Source organism: Idiotropiscis lumnitzeri, chromosome 15 (genome assembly GCF_059441095.1).
Source record: "Idiotropiscis lumnitzeri isolate Australia: NSW breed Sydney's pygmy pipehorse chromosome 15, RoL_Ilum_1.0, whole genome shotgun sequence".
Lineage (NCBI taxonomy): Eukaryota > Metazoa > Chordata > Actinopteri > Syngnathiformes > Syngnathidae > Idiotropiscis > Idiotropiscis lumnitzeri.
The window spans coordinates 9,466,795-9,478,889 of NC_142405.1; the positions used below are offsets into that span (position 1 = coordinate 9,466,795).

A 12,095-nucleotide genomic window follows, 5' to 3' on the forward strand; every position below is an offset into this window, starting at 1 on the left:
AGGAACTCCAGATTTTAAACAAACATGGAAAAATATTTTTAAAATAATAGGCCGGCGGTCATGGCAGTATGATCAAGCCTCAATCTAGAGATGCTGTTGGCAGTGTAGTCAGAGATCTTTGCAATGGTGAATTACGAAGGCAGTGAACTAGTCACACAACAAGAGGAATCGGAAGTGTTGGGTGATGAGGAAGAGACCCGAGAGTTCTCTGTCAAAGGTGCAGTACTTCCTCAGTGGTTGTCCGGCCCCACCTTGCCACTGCTTACATACTGGTCCGACTGCGTAGTTTGATGCATCTGTCATGAGGGCGACTCTTGGCAGAGTCAAAAGCTTAGTCCATACCAGGTACCAGTCTACTTCAACCTGCTACTTTATAAGACACTCTGCATATGGTAATTGTTTGGAAATCTCCACTACTAACTTGATGAAAACGCTGGGTGCTAAAAATATTTTCCTTTATTTTTTAATTTTTTTTTACTTTAATAACATTTGCACATCCTACAAAAAGTCTTACAATCAGCTGTAACAATGCAATGAATACATTAAAAATATTTTCTTTTGTGTGCGCATGAGTCAACGTATACATTGCGTCATTGCGGGTGCTATTGACAACAGTCACATGACCAAGTCACGTGGCATCCAGGAAGTTGAGCTATGTTTTCCTTTCGACGTCTCGTCTGTACGCTGCGACGCGGAGCCGCACAATGTATTTATTTTGTATCCATGACACCCGAAAAATAGAAATTATGAAAATGCTCAGCGTCCCGGCGAAGTTACGGAGGTAATACCAAGCCTTTTGTTTCCCGCGTGACCGTCCAAACATTCTCATGGCATCACCGAGGTGCGCGCAGGAGCTTTTCACAGGTTTGTTAAAAACAACGTCCTCTTCTGCTTGCTTTCAATTAGGGATAGCTGAGCTTTCGCAAATGAGAATATATTTGACATGTTTGCTGCTATTTATTGAGATGATAATTATTTTCACAGGTGACTCAATTCATTTCTTGCAATGTATTCTGCAGTGTGAGGTGCAATAGCATCAAGAATCGAGGTCTTTCTCATACAAAAAAAAATATATATATATGTTCAAGCCTACTGAGAGTATGAAAGAATGTGTGTTTGTGACCACTTGGAGAGACATAGATGACTTGATGAACACATAAAAATGTGCGGAAAAACATTAAAGACCAAGTGCGAAGTGAACTTGACCAACCGTATTTTGAGAAATAAATCTATTTAAAGAATACTCATAGAATACTTTTTTTTGTCAAACGTCCTAGATTCATAGTTAGACCCATAGCAACGCCCTAGCAACAAAAAAACTTTTTGTTCGGCAATCTCCGGTATTCTTCGGGAATGACTTCATTCGCAGAACGACGACTCGCCACTGCATTGTTGATTGTCCAGTTAGCTGCCCAACTGCCATTATTGTTGCGTTATTCGGCGAAATGCCTCGGCGCTGTGTGGCGGTGCATTGTTCGCATTCTGGAAAGCATCTGTTTAAGTGGCCAAAACAATAAAAATAGGGCACGTAAATGGACCAATTTTGTTCTGCCATTGTCAATGAGTGTTCTTTGCCACAAGCACTTTGAAGACCTCTGTTTTCTCAACTGTTTTGCTTATGATGAAGGGTTTGCAAAAAAGATAGGTGGGGTTTACGACAATTTGTCAAATATAACAAAAAAAAATTATCTTGATTTATTTTCTATATTTGGTGTAATCACTTTACTTGTGACACAGACAGATTTAATTTGGCATTTTCCGAACTCATTTCACCCTAGGTCTTTAAAAAAGCCATTCAAAAAAGTATTTTATTGGATTAGTGTACTTTACTGTAACATTGACATAAACTGAACGAACAACTTTCAAGGGGTGTGATTGACATAACAGGCCAAATTAATGATAATTACACCACAATATTGGTACAGGATCTAAGCACATTAACCTCAATTTAGTAAGTGTACTAAGAAATTAGAAACAAAGTATAACATATATTCTCTCATAAATTGAGTTTGAAAAAAAAAACATTGCTCAGTATACTGTATTCAAATATTACAATATAGAGTGTGAGTATCAGAACAATGTAAATGAAGCTTGGAATTGCCAAAGTAAATTGCCAGATTGAATTTCATGGTAAAAAAAGAAAAAATAAAACTGTAAGAATGGTCTTAGCTGTGCATATTTTGCCAAGTCAGTCGCAGTGTATTGTTGCGCTTGCCTCTAAATGAGCGAAAGTTGTCCTCCCAAACAACAGCCAAAGTAAAATGCAAACAATTATTAGTCTTATTGATTCCATCGAATAACATTATCTGAAGTTTTTAAAGTCCTTTTTGAGCTGATGATGTCACCAGGCCAAACGCTTTGTGGGTTTATGTGTTTCTCAACCGTTTTTGAGCCAAGACACCCATTTTACGATGGTGAATGGTAAACGCACCATATATAGTGCTTTATTTTCTACCACTGCTGTGCCCAAAGCGCTCATATCCACACACACATTCACACGCCAACGGGTGACCGTTGCCATGCAATTTGGGGTTCAATGCATTCACTGCAAACAATCAGAGGGTGGATTCAAACCGCTTACTGATTTCTCTATTTCATTCATATTCTGGTTACCGGACGCTGGTGGTAAGAGCAAAGATGTCGTTTCTTTCTCTTCTGTCGCAGAGAAGGACAGGCTCCTCTCTTCCATGGGCCTCGGCTACGGGTCACAGGACCTTCTTGCGGACAGACCTATGAACTCTGATCTCCACCAACAACAACAGGAGGAAGAGGCTCTGAGGAGGAAACTAAAATATTTCTTCATGAGCCCTTGTGACAAGTATCATGCCAAGGGACGGAAACCATTCAAGTTGGGCCTGCAGCTACTCAAAATCATCATTGTTACAGTGCAGGTAAAGCAAGCTTTTACATTTTAATTTTTTTTTTTTATATTTTACTGTTGCTCAAAATCCCTTCAAACCCCAGAAGTGACCACCGGATGACTAGTGGTACTCTCAAATTGCATATAACAGAGGTATTACAATAATTTGCAACATGGTGACCTGGTGGTTGCTGTCATTTCCGCCTCTCAGTTTCAAGATTCGGGGTTCTACTCGGAATTTGTTCCGACCACATTCATAGAAGAAGCATGTTAGGGTAATTGCAAACTTTAAATAGGCCTCCGTCCCTCCTCGAGTGGTGTTCATCCATCATTTTGCAGAGCATAATTTGCACTCAGCTAACGAGGTGTTGTCGTCAGTGTTTACCTTTCAAGTTTCTCCTCACAGCTGACATTCCTCCTACAATTGTTTAAATGTTATAGTGCAGGCCTCTAGTTTCATCCTTTGTTTAGAATTGTACTGTTCTCCTCTGTCTCTCAGTTGGTGCTGTTTGGGCTGAGTAACCAGATGGTTGTGACATTTAAAGAGGAAAACACGGCGGCATTCAAACATCTCTTCCTGAAGGATTACCAAGACAACACACCTCAGGCTGTTCACATGCAGAAAGAATTGCACAGCCACATCAACTTCGCTATTGAGCAGGTAATGTATGAAGTCGGAGTCTCTGCGCTGCTTTGATTCCTCCTCCTAAATGAAAAAAAAAAAATAAATAAAAATAAATCCTTTCCTTAATTATACAATAGACTAGTTTAAAAATTCTGTTTTAATATTTCAGATGCCACTTCTCATTTTCCTGTTCCTAGTATCTAGCTCTGCCTCAGATCTCACTGGGAAAGTATGCTTATGTACAAGGCGTCGGCTTCAATGGAAGTGCACTGTCGCTCTGCCAGAGGTACTATAGGAGGGGCACCATCGTCCCTGTGAATGACACTTTTGACATCGATCCTCATGTTGTCACTGGTAGGATGGTCATCTTATTTTATACTTTATAAAGTGGTGTGTACCAAGAGGTGCTCGTTGTATCTTGATAATATAGTACCGTATTTTCATGAAAATAAGACGCTTCATATTAAAAAGTGCAGTCTCAGTTCCAGCTGCTAATTCTGTAACACATCATATTATTGGGTGCAATTATGCATGCATGCATGCTAATACATACGCTGGCATGTTTTTAAAAAGGCAGCGGGAGCAAAACTGAGTTCGGTTGTACTTTATTGAACACACGAAGTATTGAACACGCCTGGTTAGGGTTCGGGTTTTGGGTTTAGAGCAGGTGTGGTCAAACTATGGCCCGGGGGCCACATGCGGCCCGTTAAGCGTTTTAATCCGGCCTGCCAAACTTGAAAAAAATTAAATGAATACACCTTGTTCATGTTTTATTTTCTAAATACTCTGATGCGTCAAAGACATATATTTTTTTGTAATGCTTGTGTTCATTTTCATTTAAAATTAAATGTTTTTTCTTTTTCTCCAATGAGGTGAGGTTACCAAAACACTCCATCTATCTGCACCTGGTCCGGCCCCTCTGTCAAATTTTAGAACCCATTGTGGCATTCCAATCAAAAAGTTTGCCCACCCCAGGTTTAGGGTTTTTAAAAAAAAAAAAAAAAAGTTCCCTTTCATACGCATACAGCTACTTTTAGTCCACCATTTTACTTTCCATTTTACTCATTCTTTTGGGTATTGTTTTTTTGCTTAGTACTACAAGTCAACATTTGATTAACTATTTTTGCACTATTAAATCCTTCTGCACAACTGGCAGACAAAGTAATTATTTCTGCATGAGAATCCTGCGAATCACATTCAAAATGCTCATTCAGTACTCTTATGCTCTGAAGGAAGTGGAATAGTGTGTATGATGCGTATTGTGATGTGTAAAATGAGGCTTAGCTGTGTGATTTTGAGTAGTTCCGCATGTGGTATTATTTGGTTCCTCTGAGTCTCCTTTCTGTTTCCTGAATCCAGACTGCATTGGACTGGATCCACCGAGCTTTGGTTCTGCTCCTGGAAACAGTGACTACAAGAACTTCACTCTCAATTTTTACAAGTTAGATTCTAACGTGTATATCAGATTTGATCAATCAAAAGTTGACAATGTGGTGTTGTTGACTTTCCTATCGCTTTGATGTTTTTATTTATCCCTAGGCTGATCAATGTAACGGTTGACTTCCAGCTGAAGGCGATCAACATTCAAACCATCATAAACAATGAGATACCAAACTGCTACACTTTTGCTATCACGGTGAGCTATTCATTTGATTTCAAACCACATTGTGTGTTTTTCTTACTGAATCAGCGTTCATCAAAAACGTGCTGACTGTCCCATTTGAGCTCAATTTATCATTTCAACCTAATTAATTCATCGTTAAAATCTTTGGTACAATGGGGGTAACGTGTCATAAAGAAATCCCTGGTAGGATATTTTATAGTCGTCAAAGTCAATGTATTTTTTGTTTAATGTGTTTAATATGAGACGCAATACAATTGTATAAATAAGACTGCTCAATTATGGAAAACATTTATCGCAATTATTTTGGTACAAATTGAAATCACTAATATTGAAATGATCATTCGTTTTTTGGGGGGGTACAAACAAAAATGTTTAAACAAGACAAATAAAATTATATATATAATAAAATCTGCAAATGTATAAATCAATGATGGTTTCCTTTTATAAGCTTTTACGTGCTATAATAATATTTTTTTTTATTTGCGAATATGCCAATTTTGTAATCAGAGTGTAACAATTGAAAATGTAATTGAATTCCGCTAAATTGCACAGCTTTTTTTTTTTTTTTTTTAATTTATTTGAGTGTTATTGAATGTGCTTACTAGATCCTCATGGATAACAGAGCTCACAGTGGCAAAATTAAGATCAGTTTACAGAACCAGGCCACCATAAAGGAATGTAAGGACCCGAACGTTTCTGGACATGGTGAGTACCTGCAAGTAGATTGCAGCAAAGGAAGCATAACTTTATTCATCTTCATGCTCCTCAAATGACCTTTGCCCCAAATGAATTCTCTCATCACCTTGCAGCAGAGAACTACGCCCGGGAGTTCTTTGATGTGTTGGTTGCCCTCGTTTGTCTGCTTTCTCTGCTGCTATGTGGACGCTCCATCCTCAGAGGAGTCCTTCTGCAACATGTAAGAAAACAAAACACAAATCTGAGCTCTCTCTCTCTCTCTCTCTCTCAGTACTTTAGCTTGTTATATTTCCGGGGATATATGAAGAAAAAAAAGATTATTTTTTTTTATTGTTTGTATACAAAACGTTGTTTCTCTATAATGCCCACCCATCAAGTGTGTAATTAAACAACTAGGTAATGTGTTTTATGAAATCAGCAGTATTGGCACACCGGACCATCAGGTCTCCCAAAAGTGAGTTATTTTTAGAAACAGGCCTGCAGGTAACTCAATTGGTCTTTGTCGGCTATGACGTTGTTGATCCCTTGTGCAGTGAAACATGTTTTTTGTGTGGCGGCTGCCTCACGTGTTTTGACACATGAACTCCATTGAGCATAGTAATGTTGTCATACGTTGGTCCTAATCAAGAAATAATAATGTGCTTTTACTTTTCTTTTAATTCTGTTGTAATGTCATGGAAAATAATAATTGGTTCTGGTTATTACCAAGAATTTTGAAAGGACTTTTGGATCGAAGCCTTGATGTGCCGTTTTGGTGCTGGCCAATGGATGGCAATGTTACAAACCTATATAGACGTGAGACATTAGGCATTAGCCATTAAATGGACAGTATTAAACAATTTAATCTCAACATTACTTCTCTATATGATGCCTGTGGGGGCTTAAAGGGAAGTCATTAAAAATATATTAATTCATAGGGAATTCTATATTTGCAATATTCTTAAACTCAAGAAATATATTAATGACACGCAAAACAATTGGAGACCATGTAAGACAATACCAGTGGTGTTTGTTTCCTTTGTGAAGAAACACCTTCTTACAACATTCAAACAGGTTAAGGATACTGTTGAGGAAGTAATGCGTATCGTTGTCAGAGTCAAGACACCGTCGTGAATGCACAGTAAATGATGCATTGCAAGGCTCGTTTAATTTACGATTGCTTTTCATAGATTTTAACTGACAAAGAATTTGTGAGACAAACAGATGTGGTTTCATGGTTTTCCTAGAATTACTGCGCTGTATTTGCACAGGCGTTGTTACACACTAATTTCCTCACCACGCATTTCTGGATTTTTATTTGGAAAAAAAATGCAGTAAGTAAAAAAAATAAAACATTTGTTTCAGGAATATGCGCAGTTTTTCCAGGCCAGACTTGGCCGTGGTGTCAGCTGGGGAGACAGAATGGAGTTCATCAACGGCTGGTATATCCTGCTCATTGTTAGCGACATGTTTACCATCATCGGCAGCTTTATTAAGATTGGAATTGAATCCAAGGTAATACATGAGAGTGACATTATTGATGACGTGACTCGCTTTCAGTGGTCTTGATTGATACTCATTCATGAATTATGTCTCTAATTTTTTTTATGTAGAATTTATCATCATATGATTCGTGCGCAATCCTGCTGGGAACGTCCACGCTGTTGGTGTGGGTGGGAGTCATTCGCTATCTCAGCTTCTTTCAGAAATACAACGTAAGGCACTTTGACCAAAAAAAAAAAAAAAAAAAAAACTCTATTCACTATTGTTGCATCTCTCTGAAGGAATAGAAAAGTAATTGTTTGTTCTCTTTCTATTTTTCACCCAGATCTTAATTGTGACGCTCAGAGCTGCCTTTCCTAATGTCATCCGCTTCTGTTGCTGCGCAGCTGCCATATATTTGGGATACTGCTTCTGTGGATGGATTGTCCTGGGGCCGTATCATACTAAGGTAGTGTACACACAGCATGAGACATTCGGGGGGGGGGGGGGGGGGGGGGGTTGGTGCGCTTGCCACATATCGTGCAGAGTGGGCTTTGTACGTAGTCTGTTTTTTTTTTTTTTAGCATCTTGACATGCGTCAAGAGTCCGATGAAATATGAAAAAAAATATTTTTCAGCCTCAAAAAATGAATAGAACGGACACACTGCAAATGAAATGTTGTATGTCTGCCCCTTTGTATCTTGACGAAGTCCTGCAAATTTTTACTACCTGTTCATGCCCCACCAAAGAGGCTCCATGGCCCACTTTTTGGTCCCGACCCACCATTTGAAAACCCATGTATCAGGTCATCTATTTGACCGTTGGAAAATCCCCGTGTGGAGTTTGCATTCGCTCGCCATGCTTTCATAGGTTTTCTCCATGTACTCTGGTTTGCTCCCACATTACGAAAACATGCATGTTAGGTTAAGTGAAGACTCTAAATTGTCCACAGGTGTGAATGTGTACGGTTGTTTGTTAATGTGGTTTACCCAGCCTCTCGCTCAAAGTCTGCTGGGCTGGGATAGGCTCCGGTTACCCTTGGCCCTAATGAGGACAAACGTTATAGAAAATTGATGGATGGGTACATATTATGTTACCAACCTTTCAACTTGCAGGTGTTAAGCTTAACACAGAACCTGCACACAGCATGATTGTCATGCTGTTTTATTTATTTATTTATTTATTTATTTATCATTAAGTCCACACTAGTAGCCCAGTAGCAGCTTTCCTCAGACAATCTAAAAAAAACACAAGGAGAAACGTGTTGCTAAATTGCTTTTTTTTAAAATGAAGAATTAAAAAAAACAACGGACAGTCACGTTTTTTTCTGCGATCATAATATACGTTTTGGTGTCGCGTGCGGCCGTGCAAGGCTTTGGTGGTTTGAGTTGCCAAATACGGTCTTTATCCCCCTACATTTGAAGGCTTGTTTACTCCTGGAAGTCTAACGAAACACTTGACCAAAAATAAACCGTCCTTCATAAACTGTTCACAGACTCCAGAAGTGGCGCGTTCACAAAAAGTATTCATCGGGCTGGGGAAAAAAAAAACATTCAGTGCATGTTGGCCTAAAATATGAACGAACTGAATAACTTTTGTTCAGTGAAATCGATCACGTAGAACACCGCATATAGTAATATGTTATTATCGTCTAATACACAATTTTTTATTTCACTGCACAATCTTTTAATGAGGCGCATTTGGAGTATCGTATGTATGAAGCAACATTATGTCTGTTTTGATGACATGAAGTGACCCTACACCAGTTGTTTCATTCTGTCTGACAAATTTTGTTTCCTATTTTCTGTTTTACTCACACTGTCTGCAATAACCACCACCACAGAAGCGCTTTGACTGATGAGAGTGCATGTGTTTCCTTTTTTTATTTTTATTTTTTAAACTTCCCTTCCCATGAGCAGTTCCGCTCTCTGCCCATGGTATCAGAGTGCCTCTTTTCTCTGATCAACGGCGATGACATGTTTGTGACGTTTGCTGAGATGGAGCAAACTGGCACACTGGTGTGGATCTTCAGCCAGGTCTACCTTTACACCTTCATCTCCCTCTTCATCTACATGGTGCTGTCACTCTTCATCGCACTCATCACCGGAGCCTACGACACTATTATGGTACAGTCAAGTCAATCCCCAAGTTTGAGGAGAACTAAATAAAAGATAAATGTGACATGGGTCGCTTATGTGATCTTGAGCAGGCCCAAACAAAGGAGCAGGTACGCGTCACCGATCTTCACGCATTCATCGCTGAGTGCACAGACACACCTAGCTCCGGCAAGTTCCGCGGTCCTGAGGGGTCGTCATGCTCCTTCCTCTGTTGCTGTGATTGGTGAGGAGGGGGAGGGGAGGATTTGGTTTTTAGTACAAATCTGTGTGTGCTTCTAGATCTGATTTTAAGTGGATATAAATGTGTTGTCACATTGTCACTTCCCTTTCAACTTTGACTTTAAATGTTCTTATTTTTTATGGGGCAGTTATTCACTCAAATGCACCATATTTTCACCACATTTCCACCTGACTTCAGCTGCACTCCATTTTGCAGAGTCCCAGCAAGGAGGAGGAGGATGATGATGATGATGATGAAGATGACGCCTGTGCAGAGAACTGACTGACCTTGAACCACTCTGTCCTCTGTCTCCCCGTGTCTGAATTTTGCACTCCTGATCATGCTGTTACAATAGCACTTTCAAACGCAGACTCAAGCCAAATTACCTGCTTTGGCTTTTGTTCTGTGTGAATAATTCATTGCTTTCCCGTGAAATTGGTTATGCCAGGAAACACAGCTATGTCGTAGGCTTCAAAATAACATCACTGTGTATGTAAAATATATATATATATATGCTGTACATAGTGTATTGTATGTATGCCTGCATACCTTCTGCAAACATTTACTGTCAAGGCTACCACTCCCACTTCTTTGTTCTTGTCCTCCCTCGGCTGAAAATTTTTGATGGCTGCACGCGCAGGGACGAGCCCTGCAGCCAACCAGTTATTCATCAATATGTATGAACTGTAAAAAAGTCTGCACACCGATGCACAGAGCGATGAAGCATTTCTTGCTATTTGTTTTTAAAGTGCTGCAGGTGATGAATTTCCTGCAGGAAAGTAGCAGTTTGAGTTAGTTGTTTTTTTTTTTAATTATTTTTATTTCAAGGGACGTTTTGCCAAAGCCTATCACTTAAGGCCAGGGTTATGTTGTATTTTAAGTGCCAGAGTCCGGCAATGTCTGTAGGCTGACATTGAAGCCGTTTGTGAAAGGGTAATTGCTCATTTATTTTATCCGATGCAAGGGCATATGTACAGACCAGTCGTTCTGAAGCCGTTTTGAAGGGAGCAGTTGTTGAGAAAATGTCTTATTGAAATGCTAATGTCATTCTCGTTTGCTTTGTGAAGAGCACTGTTTAATGAATAAATTCGGTCTCCACTTAAGAGATAAAAGGGAATTTTATTATTTTCTTCTCTCTTGATTCCTTTTAGAATCACCCCAAGTTGTGACTTCGGAGTGGTTACTATTTATGTGCACTCATTTGTTCTTTAGAATGACTAATTTACAGTCCTTAAATGCTTCACATTAGTAATGGAGAGCATATTGAGTTAGATAGGAGTGTTTACAGTTAGTAATGCATGTGTTCTGACACTTCTGGGAAGTTTATTTAATGGTACGTGTAAAATGTGTCGTCAGGTGTGTCTTATCTCCTAGTTTTTCCGCCTCTGTGAAAGAAGTCTTTGTAAAGCTGCAGTATTTACTCGTGACATTGTTTTAATAATTGAATATTCTTTTTAACAATGTTGGCTCACACTCATTTGGGAAATTGAGCTAACAACACTGAAAATGTGTTGGAAAAAAATAAATCTGATTAGTCTCATTGTTTTAAGTTCTTGTTTGTGTGTGTGTTATTTACTACGGCTGACGACGTTTAAAAAAAAAAAAAAAGTCTGATAGGATCACTTGTGTGTTGGACCAACCTTGCAATTCTGCCCATATCGAATGTGTTTGAAATTGATTCTTAACACTGCATTTGTCTTTATATGTCTACTTGGGAAAATATTGAATTTGTTTTTCATAAAATGCGAACAATGATCCCATTGTCCAATACAGTTCAGTTTACTTTAACCTGCTCGCGATATCTTCATAACTATTGGGTGAAATTATTTTTTGATCTCTTGATACAGCTGATGTCTAAAAAAAAATGTAATTAGTATCATATTTCCCAATGTAGTAGCTCAATGGCCGTTAGCCAACGACACAGTGTACCAAGTATCTATCTATTCATGGATGGAGAACCTGTCAATTATTTGTAGCCAGTTTGAGCTCCATGTTTGAAAGTGGGGTGAAAATTACGTGTAGGTACTGTATAGACCAGGGGGCGGGACCAGGAGCAGATGGATGGAGTGTTTTGGTTACCTCACCTCATCTGAGAAAAAAAACCCATTTAATTTAAATTAAAGTGAACAAAAGAATGACACCAAAATATATATCTTTGACACACCGCAGTATTTAGAAAATAAAAAATAAGGTTTATTCATTTCATTTTTTTCAAGTACAGCGGGCCGGTTTAAAACGTTTAACGGGCCGCATGTGGCCCCCGGGCCGCAGTTTGCCGACACCTGGTCTTCATTTATTTATACTTACTATCTCCATATATTGATCTTGGTATCCAAACTAAGAGCTCAGCCAGATTTTGCCACCCACTTTACAAGGTAACAGTCCCTTTTGGATGGGCTGGTGTTTTGTCAGCGTCTGCCACCACTAGAGGGAGAATGATGGCTCTGTCTGGAGCCAGCAGCCAGACAGTCATTATAAATGTTTAGCTCTCC

The 12,095-nt window shown here is 39.1% G+C and overlaps 1 protein-coding gene across 2 annotated transcripts; it reads left to right on the forward strand.

Annotated features, from left to right (window-relative positions):
• The first annotated feature begins 624 nt into the window (after window positions 1–624).
• LOC148322764 (mucolipin-1-like) lies at window positions 625–11,152 on the forward strand. Of its 2 annotated transcripts, XM_088316736.1 has the most exons (13): window positions 625–864; window positions 2,665–2,891; window positions 3,360–3,521; window positions 3,683–3,839; window positions 4,845–4,926; window positions 5,025–5,121; window positions 5,715–5,814; window positions 5,919–6,025; window positions 7,150–7,299; window positions 7,398–7,499; window positions 7,613–7,735; window positions 9,186–9,392; window positions 9,476–9,610. In XM_088316736.1, exons 1-13 carry the CDS (start codon window positions 828–830, stop codon window positions 9,608–9,610), a joined length of 1,686 nt encoding a protein of 561 aa, XP_088172862.1. In that variant the 5' UTR covers window positions 625–827. The 2 variants fall into 2 exon arrangements, with proteins under 2 accessions (XP_088172862.1, XP_088172863.1); XM_088316737.1 differs by lacking the exons at window positions 9,186–9,392; window positions 9,476–9,610 and adding an exon at window positions 9,820–11,152.
• The last annotated feature ends 943 nt before the right edge of the window (window positions 11,153–12,095 follow it).